This window comes from Capra hircus, chromosome 22 (genome assembly GCF_001704415.2).
Source record: "Capra hircus breed San Clemente chromosome 22, ASM170441v1, whole genome shotgun sequence".
NCBI classification, from domain to species: domain Eukaryota; kingdom Metazoa; phylum Chordata; class Mammalia; order Artiodactyla; family Bovidae; genus Capra; species Capra hircus.
Window position 1 is genome coordinate 44,294,103 of NC_030829.1, and position 21,756 is coordinate 44,315,858.

Sequence of the window (21,756 nt, forward strand, 5' to 3'; positions counted from 1 at the left end):
TGTCAGTAGTAGAATCTGGTAATATAAATCCACAGACTGGGTTAATAATGTTTTCTGAGGGAGGAGGAAGCAGTAAGGTGTAATAAATAGAGGCATCGGTACAGAATTCACAGGTGCTTCGTTTTTTGCAGGACTGAAAAGTGTTTCTTTGGGTTGATGCTACAGATGTTTTTGCTGGGGCTTCTGTCTGCCTTAGTTGTTTCTGAGTGTAGAGTCCCTGTGCTTCATGGGTCTCTGGGGACATTGACTCCCTTTAGGGAACTAGAGTCTTTAGGCCACTAAGCCAGTGGGGGTTAAAAAAACAAAACAAAACAAAAACCCTTGGCATTTGCAGTGGGTGAGAAGTTAAATAAATCTAATTGTGTTTTTTCTCAGCAGCCACAAAACATGAAGCTGTTATTCACATCTCCCAGTTTTCTGTTCTGACAAACCAAGAGTTACATAGGGATTTACAAATTTTGCAGAGGCGTTGTCCACTGTACTTTTGGGTTTTCAAGCAGTGCTTTTATTAAATGTAAATGGTAGCATAGTCACTTTAGCCCTTTAAATTACTGGTTCTTACACAGACTTTATTTACTGGGCTTGTGTCATGGAAATTTACGTAGCACAAGTTTTCTTCCAGAATCCGGAGTCCCTTAGAGTTCTGCTGCCATACTCAGTTCTTCACTGAGTACACCCTTTCTTTAATCCAAAAAATACCATGAACTATTGCAGCAGTCTGTGAATTGGGTTCTTCGCATTATGTTGTTTTCTTTCCTCCAGTGCTATCAAGTTTTCTTTATTTTTTAGGGAAACACTTCAGCTCAAAAGGGTATACTCTCCAGGGCATTTCTGGCTAACTTGGCATTTTTGTCTTCTTACAATCTAGCCCTTGATCTTTCTTTCTAGATTTGTCTTAATGTTTCTTCTAGTCTCTGCTCACCCTTGGCCAGTCGTAAGTACTCTGATGCCTGCAAACTGTCCATCATGTTGTAACTTTGCCTTTGCTCGTGTTGTTGCCTCTATTGAAATGTCTTTGAAATGTCTTTCCCAGAATCGTAGGCCCTTGGCAATGTACCCATCCTTTGAACTCCACTTCCCATACACTCTAAATATGTTTTCCCTTTCTGTTGCTTTGTAAAACTTTTGGAGACCTTTCCTGTCTATCTAATTATTGATATTTCTGTGTTACTTTCACCACCCAGTTATAAACTTCTTTTGATCAAGGATCTTGTGCTGCTTGTCTCTCACGTTATCTCTGATAAGGCAGGATTACTTTACATGTGAAAGACGTTCATTAAATACGTGAAGAAATAGATTATAGCAACACTTTGCATTTGAAATTAGCCTGAGCTCTTGAAAGGCAGCATTTGGTCCTGCTTGTTTCATATCTCCAACATGTAGCACACCACCTTGGCAATTTTTAACATGGCTTCTGAGTTGCTGAGGAAAATATTTGAAGTTTTAGTTTTTGTTTGGTTCTTTTAGTTTTGAGGGAAAATCAGCAAGTTGATTTAACAGTTACTTAGAATTCTTTCAGTAATATTTTCTCATTAAAACTGTGAAAACTTAAGGAATTCTTAATTAGTTGAAATCTAGTTCGCAGAGAATTGGTAGGGTTTCTATCTAATTCAGTAGTAGTACTTTCCTTAAAAAGATAAAAACTTTTTGCTTTCCTTACAATTAGTAGGAACTGCTTGCTATGTTTCTGCCTTCTGGTGAATAATAAAGCAGATTTAACTTCTTCCTTCTTCTAAAAATGCAGGTTCTTGTTAAACCTTTGGGAGACCGAGGATACCTTTTTCTTCTCTCTCCTTATCAAATGGTTCCTCCATATGGTAGGTGGTCTCTTTAATTTTTTATGGTTTTCCTTTAACTTTTTCAAAGTTAACACATATTGCTAATGCATTTCTCTCTTTTTTTTTTTTTTAGAACATCAAACTGCTAAGCCTCGAGTTTTACATGCTTTGTTTCTATTTCAAGAACCTAGAGGAATAGTTCCTTGTAAGTTCATTGGCTATCTAAATCTAGTTACATATAGATAACTGCATTTTAGTGCAAATTTTCAGGTAACTCAGTAAGCATTTTGACTTTCTTACACCATGTTTTGTGAAATAATGGAGATATTACAAGGTATTAACCATACAAAACACAAATTATATGGCTTTTTTTTGTTTCTATGAAAAATTATTTTGTTTTTTATCAGTGTTTTCACTAAACATTGATTGAAATTGTTACAGTAATATAGCTTAGGTTTTCAGGGTTTCTATTTTAAGATTTTTTTTTTAAGCTTAGTTCATTTTTGCATTCAAATTTTAGTAACGTTAAGTGCATCATGCACTAGGTTACATATTGGATCTTTCAAAATTAGTAAGAATCTTCACACTATTTGAGAGAAATTTTTCTAGTCACCATTTCTAAGAATGAACTTTAATGCTGTATTAAGGTAAACTTCTCACTGTTAGATTAAAAGTGAAATTCATGGGAATTTCCTGGCAGTTCACTTGTCAGGACTCTGCTTTCTCTCCTGAGAACCTGGATTCAGTCCCTAATAGGGGACCCAAGATCCTTCAAGACCTGGGGCATGGCAAATGAAAAAAGAGAGATTCTCAATTGTAGCAGTTCAGTGCCTGCCTATCTGCTTATGGGGATAGAGTTCATGTAAAGTTAAGTCTGTTATGTTAAAACAGGAAGGAGTGACATCATAGTCATTTGCAGGACTGTCTTTCTAGGAGCCTCAGATTTTGCCCCTTTTCTCTGTTTCTTCTTGTATTTTACTTGCCACTAGTTGATGCCTAAGGACATGACAACGATCTTCAGTGGGCCGGTGTTCTTCCCTTTAAACATAATATTCCGTAATTTTCATGTTTTAGTTTCTTATTGGCCCATTTTATGCTCCTGGGCTTAGAGGCATGCTATTTATGTATTCTTATATAACATATATGTACTAGGATACATATGGACTTCCCTGATAGCTCAGTTGGTAAAGAATCCACCTGGCATGCAGGAGACCCTGATTCGATTCCTGGGTCGGGAAGATCCCCTGGAGAAGGGATAGGCTACCTACTCCAGTGTTCTTTGCTTCCCTTGTGGTTAGGCTGCTAAAGAACCCACCTGCAATGCGGGAGACCTGGGTTTGATTCTCTGGGTTGGGGAGCTCCCCTGGAGAAGGGAAAGGCTGGAAAAAGGGAGAAGGGAAAGGCTAGTCCAGTATTCTGGCCTAGAGAATTCCATGGACTGTATAGTCCATGAGGTTGCAAAGAGTCAGACATGACTGAATGACTTTCACTTTCACTTTCCATCAGGGTACATACTGGTTTGGTCCACCGTTAATGTATGGCTGTCGTCACACTGCTTTGACAATATGTAGATCTGTGCTTGTCTAGTTTCTTGATTACTAACACGGTTTGCTTTTTTGTTTGTTTACAGCACAAAAGGGTTCAACCAGTACAACACCTCAGGAGAAACATGAGAGCATGTCAGATGTGTTAAAAATAACTCAATTTTTGCAATTTGCTTTGATTCAGTGTCGAAAGGAATTCAAAAATATAAATACTATAAATTTTCATTCTGTTGTTGAGAAGTATGTAAGTGAATTTTTTAAGAGAGGTTTTGGTTCAGGTAAACGAGAGTTTATCATGTTTCCGTATGATTCACGATTAGATGATAAAAAATTCTTATATTCAGCTCCAAAAAATAAATCCCATATTGATAATTGTTTGCATACCTATATTTTTCGACCTGAAATGTATCAGTTATCTATTTATAAATTGAAAGAGCTATTTGAAGAAAATAGAAAACTTCAACAGTTTAGTCCACTTTCAGATTATGAAGGCCAAGAAGAAGAAATGAATGGTACAAAAATGAAATTTGGAAAACGAAATAACTCAAGGGGTGAAACTATTTTATCTGGAAAGCAGAAGTCATCTCACTCTTTGGATTATGATAAGGACAGAGTCAAAGAATTGATTAATTTAATTCAGTGTAAGAAAAAAAACGTGGGTGGGGACTCAGACACAGAAGATATGAGAAGCAAAACTGTGAAGAGGAAGCTTGAGGATCTACCTGAAAATACGAGAAAGCTTGCCAAAACCAGTAATTTAACTGAAAATTGCCATCTGTATGAAGGTAAAATATCAGAATTGCTTTCATATAGTGTAAAAGTAACAACCGAAAACATAGTTAAGCAGTTCTGTCTTTTCTCCTCATCACAAGGATTTGCAAATTATAGCTTGAGAGCCAATCCAGCCAGTCCTCTGTTTTCCTAAAGGAGATTTTATAGGAATACAGCCTTACCTTTTGTTTATGTGTATTTAGCTGCTTTTACACCATAATGGCACAATTGAGACAGATTGTATGGTCCACAAAGCCTAAAATATTTACTCTCTGATCCTTTACAGAAAATATTTGCCAGCTCTTGTCCTTGTATATCAGATTTCTGAATTGTGTCACTTGATGCTAAAATAAGAAAATAAAGTATGTTCAGCTATCACTTTCCTAATTGGAGCTGCTTCCCTTTAATATTTCTTTACTTTTATAATTGGAAAAGTACAAAATTGAATATTGAGTTCTTTTAGAATGTTCATTAATGAAAAGAGCCTTCTGAGCTTTAAAATTTCTTAGATGCACACCCTTTTTCCTACCCTAGGAGTCCAGTAACTTGTTTGGGTTTTTATTTTTTCTATTTTTTTTGTTTTTAGGTGACAGAGACAAATTCTCTTAAGTGTTTCAATATTGCTAGTAATTTAAAGGATCTTTTCATCTAGATTTTTAACACTGCTCGTCTATAAGCATGAAAAGTGTCCCTTTGCATTCAGTACATTTTGCACTGCTGCTATTTTTGTTAATTATGGTAGATCTGACTGTCCTCCTGTTTCTTACTAAGCAGCTTTACTCCTGTGTTTTCTAATTCAGCATGTCTCAGAGCTGACTAGGTTAGTGCCCTTGTTAAATTGTTCTCTAATCAGTCTCTGTAACCTCAGTTACTTTTCACTCCTCTGTTCTCCTTTATTTCCTCTCTTTCTGCACTATTCAGTTTAAGATTAAGTGATTTAAATTTAAATTGATTAAGATGAAATAGAAATTCATTTCCTGTGTTACATACCAGCTACATTCCACCAGCCACACTGCTGTTCTGAACAGCACAGGGAGGGGACATTTCATCGCTGCAGGAAGGTCTGTTTGACAGTGCTGTTCCTTTCAGTAACTTTCAGGGTTTTTTCTTCACTTGATCTGTTTCTCTTTCCAGTGTTTCATCCTTAACCCTGTACTAGATGGCCTTCCTTGCTTCTAACGCTAATTTCAGTATCATGTTCTTCTCAATATTGTTTTACTAATTTGCGAACCATCTTAGCTTTCAAGGCTTTGCTATAGCCTGGCCATGTCCAGCCTGAGTAGCCCTGTTTCCCACTCTCCCCAACAGGCACTCTTAGAATACATAATAATGGTCAGCCTGGTACTTCTTTTCCCACAAAGCATCTTTCATTTCTTTCAAGCCTTGTGTCTTTGAAGTTGCAATCCCTCCTTAGCTTTCTGGCTGTTCTGGTCCTTGATACTTTTCATCTCTTTTCCCTTCTGGATTTCTGCTCTGTTGTGAGCCCGATGGTGTTTACTGATCCATACTATCATCTACTGTTGACTTCTATCTTGAGAGTTAATTGCTTACTGTTTGCTAGCTGCTTTACGTGTATAGACTCATTTAGTTCTTGATTGGTAGAGATTATTGTCCTTATTTTACAGGTAAAGAAAACCATCTTAGAAGTTAAATAATTTTATCTAAAGTTACATAGTTCACTGATCCATGTTTGAAGTAACTTTTGACTGCTGTTAGGCATCATTCCTATTTCCTAGCACTGAACACATAATGGGCAAGATAGTTAAAATTTGACACCATTTTAGCAGATAAGTGGCTAATTTGTAGATGTGAAAAAATACTTGTGGGCAGAAATCAGGCTTTATCGAAAGTTAAAATGGTGGGAAAGCCATGCTAGTTATAGTGGACCAACTGAGAAACAGGGAAGAGAGGGGCTGGGGAGACGGACGGAATGGTTAACAGCAGAACTAGTGATGGCAAACGGGCATGGCTAGGTGTTCCTCACTCGGTTCATTTATAGTTATTTGCACACTTTATTTCTGATTCTGAAAGTAAAGATTTAAAAGTTGGATTCTAACTTTTAAAATCTGCTAGTCTTGATTTGGTGGTGAGCTTGCTTTATTTGTTTTTTAAATTTTATTTATCCGTTTATTTTTGTTTATTTTTGGATGCGCTGGGTCTTTCATTGCCGTGTGCAGGCTTTCTCTAGTTGCGGAAAGCAGGATCTACTCTAGTTGCAGTGTGGGTCTTCTCATTGTGGTGGTTTCTCTTGTTGTGGAGCTCAGGCCTCGGCGCATGGGCTTCAGTAGTTGCATCACACAAGCTCTGCAGTTGGGGCTTAGTTTCTCCATGGCGTGTGGGATCTTCCCAGACCAGGGATTGAGCACGTGTCTGCTGCTTTGGCAGGCGGATTCTTATCCACTGTGCCACCAGGGAAGTCCCCCACTCACTTTATTAAGAGAAGGCCTTCTGTTTCCCGTATCCCCTCTAATAACAACTTTTTAAAGTATGATTTACATACAGTGTACTCATTTTAAGTGCACACTTTGATCAGTTTTTTATAGCTGTTGTTACTCCCATTCCAATATATAGGATATTCTCATTACCTTCAAACGTTGCCTTGTCTTTCTTTGAATTTGTCTCTTTGTACTCCATTGCTGGTCTGCTTTCTGTCTCTCTAGATTATTTTACCTTCTCTGTAATTTCGTATAATTAGGTACAGTATGTACCCTGTTTCTAAATTTGGGGGACTGTGGTATATTATGCACTACCTAAATTGCAACATCTACCCTACCTTTACCCTCCTTAAGTATTAAAGCACATGACTTTCTGAATGTCTACTCTCTCTACAAGTTTTTAAATATATTGGTGGTGCATATAACCCACATTTATACTTGCTTGAAGCCATGTCTGATATGTTTTCTCTCCTAATACTTTTTGTTCTTACTGCAAGATTGGTGTAGATTTCTTTGGGATGATTTTGCATCTCTTAATACCTCAGCTTTGTTGTGAATTAAGTAATCTAGTCATTTAAGATAAAGTTTAGGTTATAAGGTTAGTACAAAATGTTGCGGGAGAGATCAAAATCAAAGTCATGGGTTTTTGTTATTTCTTTAGAAGATTTAGGTGTACTCTGCATACTCTTCTTGAACACTTTGCAAAACAGTAAGGATAGGTATTTTTCTGTTGTCAAGTATCTTGTTGATTTTTAGGATTTTGATGGTAGAATTTTAAAAGGTACCTACAGTATAGTTATTTATATGTATTATCCACATTACCAACATGATATCTGAGCTCATTTCTTAACAGAATTTTCAAGATATGAAGATAAACTTCATTTAATGGGAATTTTGACCTGTGCAAAATTTTAGAATCAGTCATGTTTGGAAAGTAAGGGGTGGATATACTTGTAAACTCACAGCAGGTGATTTGATTGAGCTCTTGCCTATAAATGTCAGATTATAATTAAATTTTAGGTGTATGTATCTATATCTATATCTATATATATTTAATTTTATGCTTGGCTTCCAAACTGTAAGAGATGGCTCTTTCTTCTTCCCTTCAGAGTCCCCACAGCCTGTCGGCTCACTTGGGCATGAAGCTGACTTGAGACGGCAGCAGCAGGATACCTCTAACTCTGGCGTTGCTGACATCCATAGGCTGTTTAATTGGCTGTCAGAAACACTAGCAAATGCACGTCATTCTGATGCATCCCTGACAGACACAGTCAACAAGGCCTTAGGATTGAGCTCTGATGATGCCTATGAAGAGATGAGGCAAAAGCATGAGTATGAGTTGAGCTCTACCCTGGATAAGAAAGAATATGAGCAGCCTCCTGGTGCAAAAATCGAAAATGCACGTTTTAAGGATACTCAGAGCCCGTTGCTAGACGTTGATCCATCATCGTTAAAGTATCCTGTTGGTGTTTCTACCAGTGAAGTAGGCACTGACCATAAATTCCATTTGAAAGAAGTAAGCCTCTATCATTGGATTACCTTTGTTTGCTTTTGTGACTATTTGTGTGGAAGGGAGGATGTGGGTGTGCTTGTTTTTCTTTTTACAAAGAAATGATACACATTTCAATAATAGTGTCTGTGCCGGATAGTATTTGTAAGTTATTTCTTATTACAAAGAGATGAATGCAAGTATTTTTCTTGCTGCTGCCCATATAGTCTAAGATTCACCATTGTGATAAAAAGTCACAGCAGGACAACCTGTTTTGTCAGGAGCTGCTTGAAAGTGCTAGTCACTCACTTGTCTTTGAGATTAGAGTGTAATACCTTTATCATGTTGATTTTACTCATTCATAATGTTTAGATTGAGGTTTGAGCATTTGCTGTGAAAAAAGGTGTTCATTCTTGACTTTAAAATTAGTTGAAAAGAAAGGTATTGAATCTGTACTCTTAATTTTTAGGATCCAAATTTAATTAGCATGAATAATTTTGAAGATTGCAGTTTGTGTCCTACTATTTCCATTGAACATGGATTCCATAGACAATCTAAGTCAAATAATGTTGAAGAGACTGAAATACATTGGAAACTGATTCCAATTACAGGTAAGAACAAGTGCACTGGGACATAGGTTTGCTTGGTTTTACCTAGGGGGTAGTTTCCTGAAGGGTTTAATCTTGGAAATTCTTGGGGCTTATTTGGCTCTGATATCTTCAGTGTCTTATTTTGAGCAGTGTGATATTCATTATTGAATTTTGCTGTGTTCTTGGTCAGTATCTGCAAAAGAGCCTATTGAAAAGAGAAAGATTTAAAATATACTTTCTCTATTGAGTTGAACATGCAACTTGCAAATGAAAATTGTTGGCAGGAGTTGGGTTTCTAATAAGGTGAGGTAGCTACAGAGATGAGTGAGAGTCCTTTGGGCAGCCAATTAAATGCTGTCTTTGCAAATTATTAAACTTCAAAAACTATCATCTAAGAAGTGTTCATGTTAAGGTTCATCTTTTAGAAATAAATAAATAAAGAGTTCTTAATATTGGGTTATTTTCAAGAAATTGAGTCATTGTAGAGAATGGCCTGAAATGATTAAATGTCAATATCCCTAGAAAGCTTATACAACCTTATAAAGCTTATAGTGGGGCAAAAATAGTTTGTGAGCATGCTAAATCGCTTCGTTTATGTCCTACTCTTTGAGACCCTATGGATTGTAGCCCAGCAGGGTCCTCTATCCTATGAGATTCTCCAGGCAAGAATACGGAAATAGGTTGCCACCCCCTCCTATAGGGGATCTTCCCGACCCAGGGATTGAACCCGGGTCTCTTACATCTCCTGCATTGGCAGGCGGGTTCTTTATCACTAGTTTAACAGATGTTGAAAGATCATTTTGCAATGTTCTAACTTCTCTGAGCAAATACATAGACACACACACAGATACTGTTAGTATCCAAGTTCTTATTCATCTTTGTTTAGCTAAGCATTTGGGGAAATATGTCCAGGGCACATGTATTCCATTCCTTGATCTTTATTTAACCTTTAAAAAGAAAACAAAAACCAATTTTTGCTTGAAAGTAGACTGGCTTATGACCTAAAAGCTTCTGAGACTTCCAGGGACTCTGAAGAATTTCTAAAAACCTGATGAGTTTCTGTGGGCTTCAGCACCTTTATCTGCTTGGTACCTTCTTAGAGAGGGCACAAGGCCCAGAAGTGATAGTAGAGCAGCAGCTGGAGAACTTGGTTTGGGTTGGACAAACTGAATAAGGAAGTAGTCTGTACAAGGTGCTTATCTTAACTTTCATCACTTAGACACCTTCATAGTTGGTTTCAGAGTCATTTGAAGGCGGAACATCTAGGTGTCGATACTCCATCATCACCTGAAGGGAAAAGAAAGCAACTTCCCATTTCTTAATGACCCTTCAGGATTATTTTAGGTGCACAAAAGAATACTTGGATTTGTTAGCATTTGGGGTTATTGGAAAGGTGCTTTGAAAGGTTGTCACCAGTATCTGAAGAGAGTGTACAATTCTAATGGATGCTTTCTTTCCCTCAGGAGGGAATGCCAGAAGCCCAGAAGACCAGCTGGGAAAACATGGTGAGAAACAAGCAGCAGGTGAGAAGGCGCTCTTTGCTTTTCTTCGATGTGCCCTTCTTCAGAATTGCTCCTGCAGTTCTGGTCATCTGTCAGGAGGGCATCAGTTTAGGTCTGTTAATTACAGAAAATTTGGACACTATTTATTGTATTTAAAATATTCATTCATTTATATAAGAATATATTCAAGGGAGTCACTGAATATTCACAGATTAAATTTTTTTCACCTACAGTAGGTTCTGTCTGATATAAGGATTTGGAAAGACCAGAATATTTTTCTTAATCCACTTCTACAGAAGCAGTCTTCACGTTTCTCTTAAATTAAAAAAAATATGAGGAGGTGAGGCCATGTATCTTTTAGGTACATTATTGCTAGTCTTATATTTCTTTGAATTCTTCTTCTATTTGTAAACTAATTTCTACAAATAGTAAGAGAAGCATGTACAGATGTTGCTGATTAGCTTGTTGTATAGTAGGTGCCTGGAAGACAGTCTCTTTTGTCTGAACTCAGTTCAGTATCTTGGCAGCTGGCCACAGGCAGACTCTTCTTGCTTGGAATCTGGTCTGGATTTTTTGTTGTTTCTGTTTCATTTTATCTTAGTCTTTCAGAAACCTTGTGTTGTTTTTTCTATTTGGAAGAAGAGCTAAGTGACTTTTACTTTAGTAGATCTTTATGGTTATTCTTGTCTTTGGGGGTGAAAAAAGAAAAAAGACTGAGTTAATAGTTTTCTTCAAGATCTTTGTCTCCTCCTAGGAAAAGACGATTGGGGGTGTGGGGGCAGAAAGTAGGAAGAATAGATACATGACATACAGGAAAATGCATAAATCTTTACAGCGTGATGAATTTTTACCTATGTGAACACTTAGGTGACCACCTCCCAAATCAATATGTAGAACATTTTCAGTGCCCCAGAAGGCTTCCTTATGCATCCTCCCAGTTATTATTTTCCCTGCCCCAAACAATAATCATCAGTGTTCCTTCTTTCAGCATAGATTAGTTTGACCTGCTCTTGAATTTAAGGTAGATGGAACCTACACTCTTTTGGTTTTGGCCCTTTTACACAACTTTATGTCTGGGACTCATCTATGTTTTGCTTCTATCAGTAATTCTTTTTTATTGGGAGAAGTCAGGTATCTTGTTTATGTCTCAGAATGATCCATCCGCATCTGCAGTCTTTATTTGGCATACCATCTTCATATTTTGCTGTTAAAAGTATAAAAATCCAGATGATGTTACCTTTAGTGAACTCACTACTCTCCTTGCACTTAAAAGCCAAAGTGCCACAACGCTTGAGTGATAGTAGAAAACGTACTATTATGATATTGACATGTATGTCTTTTAAATCATTTATGGAGAATTTTTAAAATAATGAAATTTTCGATCTTAATAAAAATAGGGACTCTGTACAAAATAGATGGTGATCATTTGCATTTTCAAAAGGGAATTTGGTTTAGTTTTTTAATATGGAAAATTCCCCAAATGAATTTAAGTTCTATTTCAGTTTAAAAACATTTCCTTTATCCATAGCCCTTCAGGAATAAGCTTCTTGGTCTTAACTATAGCAGAAAACTCTGGGAGAATGTATTTCAAGTATTTTTAATAATAAACCATTCAGAAGCCCTTTTTTTTTTCCCTTCAGAAGTTTTTAAATGTCCTCCCTAACTGATCTGTTTTATGGGATACAATTAAAAATTTTTATTTCAATAAATCAGATACTTGACATGGTACATGTCAAAGTACAAAAATACTTCAAAAAATGCCTTCCAACCCTAGGCCACACATATTGTTTCATCCAATGAGTCAACGTTAGTTACAGACTTATTTATTGGTTGCTGCACTGCGCAGCTTGTGGGATCTTGACTTCCCTGACTAGGGAGGGATCTGATCTGTCAGTAAGAGTCCTAACCACTGGATCATCACGGGGTTCCTCGTTACATTTTCTTATGTATCCATCCTGACATTCGTATGTCCACTAAACGCCATACTGCAGATTTAAGAAATGTGTTCAGAATTCCTAAATTAGTTTATGGAACTTGAATTTTTTTCTGGTTTATCAGTTTCATACAGTTGTAATTCTGAACTGGTACACTGGATGTTTTGTTCTCCTTCCCTTTTACCTACAGACCTCCTGAATGGTCTTCATATCCTGCTGACAGGTGCCTTTGCAGTAATTAATGGATACAGTGGTTCATGGTAACCACTGGGGTTGGTAGAGAAATGTCATAAACTAAATGCTGATGAGCTGTTTAAACATTTACAAAAGTGTGACTGTGGGGGAAATCAAAACTGAGTTTTATATAGAGAAGTTACACTGCTATACCTGGGTATAAACTTTAATAGGAATTCCACTATATCTTAAAAGTACTACAGTTTTGAAAACTAAAACTCTGTGTGGACTTTCTGATCTAGAGGTAACATTTTATATACTGTAGTAGCAGTTTGTTAGGGAATGTTGGCTAAGATTTAAGAAAAATTAGGAATATTTTGGAAGATAAAATTATCTAATAGGAACTTGAAGACAAAAATAACAAAACTTTGTCTTTACTGAAATAAAGTATTACTATAAATTGCTGTTAAACATATTTTCCCCTTGTTTTTTACAGAGATTTAGGGTGCCTGTTTTGCAATGCAGTTTCAAAAACATACTGTGGTTGAATTTAGCATTTGTGAGGAGAATAATTTAGGATTTATGTTCTTATGAATTGAGCTAGTTGTCAAGAATCAAAAGTTATAATTCCATTAGCATTAGCTTGCTTAATGATCTCTCCATCTCAAATGGGGTAATAGCTATTATGATTTCTCTTGGAATTATTTCCAAGCGAAATAAAAATACTAAAGTGCTATCAAAAAGCATTACTGTTAATGCAGCTATGAAATATGTTCTCTTCCTGTATTATTGAGCCTTTCTTTCCCTAATTAGTTGCTAACATTGTAGCAAATCCACTATGCAACCCCATAGGTAAACAGCCCCATCAGTTCAGTTCAGTTCAGTCGCTCAGTCGTGTCCGACTCTTTGCGACCCCATGAATCGCAGCACGCCAGGCCTCCCTGTCCATCACCAACTCCTGGAGTTCACTCAGACTCACTTCCATCGAGTCCGTGATGCCATCTAGCCATCTCATCCTGGGTCGTCCCCTTCTCCTCCTGCCCCCAATCCCTCCCAGCATCAGAGTCTTTTCCAGTGTCAACTCTTTGCATGAGGTGGCCAAAGTACTGGAGTTTCAGCTTTTTAGCATCATTCCTTCCAAAGAAATCCCAGGGTTGATCTCCTTCAGAATGGACTGGTTGGATCTCCTTGCAGTCCAAGGGACTCTCAAGAGTCTTCTCCAACACTACAGTTCAAAAGCATCCGTTCTTCGGTGCTCAGCCTTCTTCACAGTCCAACTCTCACATCCATACATGACCACAGGAAAACCATAGCCTTGACTAGACAGCCTTAGTCGGCAAAGTAATGTCTCTGCTTTTGAATATACTATCTAGGTTGGTCATAACTTTTCTTCCAAGGAGTAAGCGTCTTTTAATTTCATGGCTGCAGTCACCATCTGCAGTGATTTTGGAGGCTAAAAAAATAAAGTCTGACACTGTTTCTACTGTTTCCCCATCTATTTCCCATGAAGTGATGGGACCGGATGCCATGATCTTAGTTTTCTGAATGTTGAGCTTTAAGCCAATTTTTTCGCTCTCCTCTTTCACTTTCATCAAGAGGCTTTTTAGCTCCTCTTCACTTTCTACCATAAGGCTGGTGTCATCTGTATATTTGAGGTTATTGATATTTCTCTCGGCAATCTTGATTCCAGCTTGTGTTTCTTCCAGTCCAGCGTTTCTCGTGATGTACTCTGCATATAAGTTAAATAAGCAGGGTGACAATATACAGCCTTGACGTACTGCTTTTCCTATTTGGAACCAGTCTGTTGTTCCATGTCTAGTTCTAACTGTTGCTTCCTGACCTGCATACAGATTTCTCAAGAGGCAGGTTAGGTGGTCTGGTATTCCCATCTCTTTGAGAATTTTCCACAGTTTATTTTGATCCACACAGTCTAAGGCTTTGGCATAGTCAATAAAGCAGAAATAGATGTTTTTCGGGAACTCACTTGCTTTTTCCATGATCCATCGGATGTTGGCAATTTGATCTCTGGTTCCTCTGCCTCTTCTAAAACCAGCTTGAACATCTGGAAGTTCACGGTTCACGTATTGCTGAAGCTTGGCTTGGAGAATTTTGAGCATTACTTTACTAGCATGTGAGATGAGTGCGATTGTGCGGTAGTTTGAGCATTCTTTGGCATTGCCTTTCTATGGAATTGGAATGAAAACTGCCCTTTTCCAGTCCTGTGGCCACTGCTGAGTTTTCCAAATTTGCTGGCATATTGAGTGCAGCACTTTCACAGCATCATCTTTCAGGATTTGAAACAGTTCAACTGGAATTCCATTACCTTCACTAGCTTTGTTCGTAGTGATGCTTTCTAAGGCCCACTTGACTTCACATTCCAATATGAAAACAGATAAAATTAATTATCCTAGATCCTAAATACAACTTATTCCTACAGCATTTCAGCTTGATGTTCTTTCAGTTGCCTTACACTCAAAGTCATATTAAGAAGGTGTTACCACAGTAGTGGGCATTACTTCACAAAGATTATAGGGGTTGAACAAGCTGTTGCAACTAACTATTCTGATTAAAATATGTCTGTTAGAGTCAGGTGTACAGAAAGGTAGGGAAGCAGAAGCAAGCAAGTGACTTAATGTATAGTGATGTTAAATTGGCATTTGTTTGAGTACTTCAAAAGTAATCAAAGAAAGTAACATTCAGACTTGTCATTTGAGCTACTGAAATATAAAAAGCAGCCATAAAATAAGGGCGCATAGGTGATAGGGTCATACCATTATTTGAGGTTTTTACTCTACCTTCCAATACATAGTTTGTTCTAAATATATGGTTGACGTGGCCTTTTTTTTTCCCCTTATTTATGAGTTTGTATTTTCAGATGTCATTAATATTGGATTGCTTTTGTAATAATAAACTCTTCCTGTATAGGTATGAAATCACCAGAAGAACAGCTGGTGTGTCTGCCACCACAGGAGGCCTTTCCTAATGACCCCCGGGTAATAAGTAGACAGAGAGGCTCTGATTACCAGTTTCCATCCTCTCCATTTACAGACACACTGAAGGGCACCACTGAGGAGGACGTGTTGACAGGTCAGGTGCTGACAGTGGAGGAGCAGTGTGTGCCAGCCCCAGAGCCACCCGCAGCGAGCGAGACCACAGAGAGGACAGTGCTAGGAGAGTATAATCTCTTTTCTAGGAAGATAGAAGAGATTCTGAAGCAAAAGAATGTTTCATATGTCAGTAGAATTTCCACACCTGTATTTTCAACGCAAGAGAAGATGAAACGGCTTTCTGAGTTCATATATTCTAAGACTTCCAAAGCTGGTGTGCAGGAGTTTGTAGATGGCTTGCATGAGAAACTAAATACTATTATTATCAAAGCATCAGCCAAGAGTGGGAATTTGCCACCAGTCAGTCTTAATGAGTCTTGTCCTAAGATAGCACTGAGTCCTCTGGGAAGGCATGTCACTCCAGTTTCCTCAAGCGACTTCAACAGTAAACACCGTCTTGAACTCCTTGGTAGTGACCCTTTGAAAGATGCCAGCTCTCAGGAGCAGCATTCCTCAGCTTTGGGTTTAGTTGAAGTAGCGGTGAACCAGCCACATCAAGCCACAGAGCCAATGGTGACTTCTGATCATACTGTACCTGGTGATATTGCCCGGGAACCAGTAGAAAAAGAAACAGCAAAATCGCCCAATGATGTAAACATTTCTGCCCAGCCAGCTCTTTCAAATTTTATAAGCCAGTTAGAACCTGAAGTTTTTAACAGTTTGGTTAAAATCATGAAAGATGTCCAGAAAAATACTGTGAAATTTTATATTCATGAAGAAGAAGAGAGTGTTCTCTGTAAAGAAATAAAGGTAACTAAATGAGAAGGTAATCATAATGCTATCTAAACTTGTGTTGTTGAGTCTGACCTCTATAAAATGGATTTTTTGTTTTTTAAATGCTGACCATATTATTTTTTATAATTTAATGCAGAGTGGAGTAAAAGACTAGTAAGTTCAACTAAATTCAGAACCTGTGATCTAAACATCTTAGAATTTTGAATCTTACTTTGCATAGTATCACTTTAAAGACCAACTGCATACAATTGTCATACCTTTACATTATTGGTTCAAAGATTTTAAATGTTTAACAAAGCAGAGGGAGAGGTGCAGAGAAATGAAGTTGTCACTGTTTACCTCATGGGGTTTTATCAGTCATATAGAAAACAGAACCGCCTTGGATGACCTAATGTTGGTATCTTTTTGTGTTTATTGATGTCCTGGTCATGCCAGGGTTTCCTATAGCCCTTATTGATCAAAAAACATGTTTCTGAAAAACTTACCCAATCATGAAAGATTCTTTATTGCAGGGAATTGTTTTTGTACTCAAGCTATGGAGTGGACTAGCATTTCAGGCAGTTGATTTAAAAAAAAAAATACACACATAGAGACATATAATTCATAACACATGGGACAATTATATTAGTGGTTAACTAGTAATTGGTTATAGTAGTTAGCCAGTTAGTATTCACTGGTAGCTCAGATGGTAAAGCGTCTGCCTGCAAGGCGGGAGACCCGGGTTCGATCCCTTGGTTGGGAAGATCTGGAGAAGGAAATGGCAACCCACTCCAGTATTCTTGCCTGGAGAATCCCACGGACGGAGGAGCATGTGGTGGGCTACAGTCCATGGGGTTGCAAGAGTTGAACATGGCTGAGTGACTTCCCTTTCACTCACTTTAAACTGTATAGCATTTTAATTCCTTAAGCGAATGCCTTGTTTGTGTCATTGTTTTTGTGAAAGTCGCTCAGTCATGTCTAATTCTTTGCAACTGCACGGACTGTATAGTCCATGGAATTGTCCAGGCCAGAACACTGGAATGGGTAGTCTTTCCCTTCTTCAGGGAATCTTCCCAACCCAGGGATCAAACTCAGGTCTCCCACATTGCAGGCGGATTCTTTACCAGCTGAGCCACAAGGGAAGCAAGCCCTAGTTTTCCTTAGTAAGGGAATGCCTTAGTTTTAAAAATATGCCTGCTCTTTTATGCAATTTACTTACCATGATGAGCTTCTGCTTTTTTAGTTAGAGGAAGGAGAAGGGACTGTAAGTGACCTACAGCCCAGCGTGCCTCAGAAACTCCATGCTTTGACATGCCCCAAGCCTTTGTCAGTTTGAGGATCTCTGATGTTGGCATACTTGACCTGATGTGCTCAGGGGAAGGTGAAGAGCATGGAAGTGGAGGCAGCCAAGTCCTCAGCATGTTGCCTTTACTCATTCCATGTAGTTCCTTGGGAGGATGAAACCAGATTTTTCAGGAATTTCTTGGTTGTGTTTTTGCCCTGTATGTTTAAGCATTGAGCTTCTCAACACTTTTTCACCCCCAGCAACATGTTTCCACGTCTCTGTGGGCATCACTGCACATTGGCATGGAGCTCAATGAGAGTGGGTTGGGCACAGTTCCCAGTGTGCTCAGCGTAACTCCATCTCCCAGTGTATTTTAAAGATTGTAAAACACTTAGAGTAAATGTGTTTACTTATGAATGGTGGTTTTAATCTATTATGGCTTAGAGTAAATCATATTTCTGTTATTTATGTAGAGAAACAGGATGTGTATTTTTAAAATAAAAGGAAATTAGATTTTAACTCTTTTAATTAATACCCATTAGAAATTTTGCAAAATGTTAGAGTATAGGACTTCATGAATAAAATTTTAAACTTCCTGAATATTTCTGGACTCAAAATGATTTGTTGCTTTATGAGTTATACTCTTATATAAAACAAACTTGCATCTAAAGCTTCTTAGTGTAAAGAGACCAAAAATTACAAGCAGCTCTATTAGACACTAATTTCCTTTTTCATAACTTGATGGTAAGCTGCTCGGGGCTCTCTCCAGAGGCTTTAGAGGCTAGAGTAAAATGAAACAACATAGAAGATGCTTCAGGGCTACACAGAAACAACTTCTTTGGGTATGACCCTTATAGACAGCTCTTAAACACTGCTGGGGACAAGGCTGGTTTAGATTTATGGTTACCTAACCAGCCTTGCCAACCATGAGAAACTGAATCTGCTCCTGCGTCTGAAATGAGTAATGTGACCTTCAGAATCCTGCCTTTTGCTTCAGGGTTCAGGATTCCCCCAGCAAGCAGAGAACGCTGCCAGGACTGGTTATCTTGTGTCCTTTGAAAGGTAGCACTGTGTCACCAGCATGGCAGGAGGCATTATTGGGAGAGTCTGTTTTGTTTGAAGGTGTAGACTTGACAGGCAGGGCTAATTAATGTGTAAGTACCACTGTACATATTGAAGCTCTGTATGAATGATCTTGGGGTGGTTGTGAATTAAATGAGCTTCAGCAGTTGGAAAAGTGCTTTGTAACTTTGAAAGAATATACTGGTAACTGCTGCAGATAATCAAAGGCCTGCTTTAAAAGGAAGAGAAAATGGAAGTGAGGGAGTGGTTGCCCAGAAAAAGTATGAAGTTAAAAACCTGGGCTAATCCATTCTTTCCGTTCTGTTACCCCAGCTGGCATTTACTTGGCTTTGACTGCATAGGATTTGTAATGCTGTGATTGTGACCGTGAAAGCTCTGAGCTTCAGAGTCTTCTCTAAGAGTGGCCTTGATCTCTGAGGGCCCTCGTGTAAAGGTCATCATTAATTATAGTCCAGTAGTAGTTAAATATAACCAGTTTATCTTGCATTTCTGGTGTAAAATGGATGTTTGCAAGAAAACTTTCAAATGTTGATTTAGTTTGTTTTTTCTTTTCAACAGGAGTATCTTATCAAATTAGGCAATACAGAGTGTCACCCAGAACAGTTTTTGGAAAGAAGATCAAAATTAGATAAACTATTGATTATTATTCAAAATGAAGACATTGCAGGTTTCATTCACAAGGTAGACTATTACACTGAATTCCTTACTTTGGTTGTAAAAAATGTCTACTATCTTTGAGACTGAAGCTGTTTGTTTTATAAATACTGTTAAGTTTTAAAGGAGATAAATCTTGGAGCTTAGGACATCGAGGACCTGCACTATGCTCTGTGAATTACTTGTGGGATTCCTATTTGTACCTCTGCAAAATTTTAAATTGTAGCCTATCACATATCTTCTCTATTGCTTAGTCAAGAGTAAGAACATTGACTCCTTGAATGCCGCTGAGTCTGCTGACTATTGTTACCACCTTCATTCATATGTCCTTGGAAAACCTGTTTCTACCCCCTCTTTGCCAAACCAGTCCCCCTGTCCCCTGGGTTTGGGGGTGCCCCATCTAGCCTTCGGAGAAGGCAGTGGCACCCCACTCCAGTACTCTTGCCTGGAAAATCCCATGGACGGAGGAGCCTGGAAGGCTGCAGTCCATGGGGTCGCTAAGAGTCAGACATGACTGAGCGACTTTATTTTCACTTTTCACTTTCATGCATTGGAGAAGGAAATGGCAACCCACTCCAGTGTTCCTGCCTGGAGAGTCCCAGGGATGGGGGAGCCTGGTGGGCTGCCGTCTATGAGGTCGCACAGAGTCAGACACGACTGAAGCGACTTAGCAGCAGCAGCATCTAGCCTTAGGAGCCTATGTCAAGCACCACTGCTCTCTGAAGTCTTTCGTGACTGTTCCAGGCTCTTCCCTCATCTGAATTCTCAGTACTCACAGAGTAGGACAAGTTAGCATTCATCATTCTGAATGATGAATTTCCAGGTCTGTTGTAAGTGCCTCTTCCTTAGAGTGTTCTGTCAACATAGATGCCCAGTACATGTTAGTTTGTATATTTGGAGAAAATGTTAATATTTTTGCATTTGACTTTTCAGAGGCAACACACTAACTAGTACAGGTGAGCCACAGTATGTTTCTGGTACATTTCACACTTTAGTCTTTCCTTATTTCCATTTTTATTTTTGTATTTAAATAGGTACCTTGTTTGGTGATGTTAAAGAAGCTCCCTTGTGTTAGTTTTGCTGGTGTTGATAGTCTGGATGATGTTAAAAATCATACATACAATGAATTATTTGTATCTGGAGGTTTTATTGTTTCTGATGAATCCATTCTAAATCCAGAAGTAATCACAATTGGTAAGACTTATTCTTTTAAGCATGTAACTTGTGTCTTCTCTAGGTTTTTCTCATAAGTGACTCACTTGTACTTTTTCATGTATTGTCCATTCTGCCAGTCACAGGTAATTTCCATCATTTTTTGGAATGTTTATTACTATAGATTTTTTTGCCATTCTTCTACTCTATGAATAACTTCTCTAAATCTGGCATAAAGCAGGGCTCTCTGCACCTACTTCACCTAGATTACTTTTGGTTTTTGTTAAACTTGTTTTTTGTGTGTAGATTTTATTTTACTGGATCTCAGAGAGATCGCTAGATCTGTCTCCCTTTGAGGGGGGAAAAAGAGAAAATACTACATAGGAAAGTAGGTGTTCCTACGTAATATCAGCAAACATGTCTTCCATAATTCAGTTGTGGAGTGACTTATTTATTGAATTTAAAATAAACTTCATTATCTCTAACAGAGAACCTTAAAAATTTTTTGACATTCCTCGAAGAACTTAGTACTCCAGAAGGAAAATGGCAATGGAAAGTCCACTGTAAATTTCAGAAAAAACTAAAGGAACTGGGCAGGTAAGGTTTGAAAAATAACTATTGGTTGTTGATTTTAACATTTTGTTCACAGAATTTTGTTCTCTATATGTTTATAGATGATAGATGCTGCTTGGTTGTCATAGGTATCTTTTGCCAGCCAAAATGGTATTCTTGTTTATGTAGAGGTTTGCCAAAGTTTATATGACCTTTGCCATTTGGCCTTAGAATTGTAAAATGAGATAATCAGCATTCTTTTTTTTTTTTTAATGGAACTGTATATATGCCAAGGAACTGTATATATGCTAGATCAGGTCCTATCCCAGTTACTCTAATAACACTACACATGAGACAAGGATTAATTTTGACATAAGGGGTTCTATGATTAGTTCACTAATTTGTGTAAATAAGTGATGTCTAACATGTCCAGAAGTCACTTCTCAAAGTATGATTCTTGGAATAGTAACTAGTCCCTTGAGAGGCTCTGCAAATGATTGTTGTAATCAGATGACTGCTAGAGTCCATATAATGACCTTATTTACACAGTTAAGGGTCTGAGAAACTGTAGTTAAGGATACTATGTTACGTTCTGTCAGCATTTCCAAAATGTAGGCCACAAAACTTTTTTTTCTTCTTGTACCTGTTGAAATTCCATGGCACACAATCAGGGAAATTCAGGCCTAAATAATTTTAAATTAATTTTCATTGAATTTGATTTTTTAAAAAGGTCAAATCATGTGAAGTATAGGCATTGGGCAAGTCTTTTATAACAGATACCAACACTGAGGCCCAAAGGTATAACCTGTTCAAGTTAGTACCCTCATCTTCCTGACAACGGCCAATAATTTCTACCACAGGTTGCCTTATGTCTGGAGGTAGAGATATCTTAGAGCCATGTTCTTTTTGAAGGAAAGATTTATATCTTTCTGTCCTTTTATGCCTTTCATTGCATTTCTAAATTAGTGAAGCTGAAGAGAAGTGAAATTTAT

The 21,756-nt window shown here is 37.9% G+C and overlaps 1 protein-coding gene across 4 annotated transcripts in view; it reads left to right on the forward strand.

The window, feature by feature from the left end:
• Positions 1–21,756, forward strand: part of FAM208A (family with sequence similarity 208 member A) — a 52,147-nt gene that overhangs the window by 25,729 nt on the left and 4,662 nt on the right. For 2 of the 4 annotated variants that reach the window (XM_013973573.2, XM_013973574.2), the window contains exons 12-21: positions 1,745–1,817; positions 1,912–1,983; positions 3,409–4,107; positions 7,638–8,044; positions 8,487–8,628; positions 10,071–10,130; positions 15,143–16,074; positions 18,965–19,087; positions 20,095–20,254; positions 20,701–20,809. In XM_013973573.2, the coding sequence (XP_013829027.2) occupies positions 1,745–1,817; positions 1,912–1,983; positions 3,409–4,107; positions 7,638–8,044; positions 8,487–8,628; positions 10,071–10,130; positions 15,143–16,074; positions 18,965–19,087; positions 20,095–20,254; positions 20,701–20,809 (2,777 nt within the window). The remainder of the gene's footprint in view (positions 1–1,744; positions 1,818–1,911; positions 1,984–3,408; positions 4,108–7,637; positions 8,045–8,486; positions 8,629–10,070; positions 10,131–15,142; positions 16,075–18,964; positions 19,088–20,094; positions 20,255–20,700; positions 20,810–21,756) is intronic. The other 2 variants (XM_005695833.3, XM_005695832.3) reach the window with 1 other exon arrangement.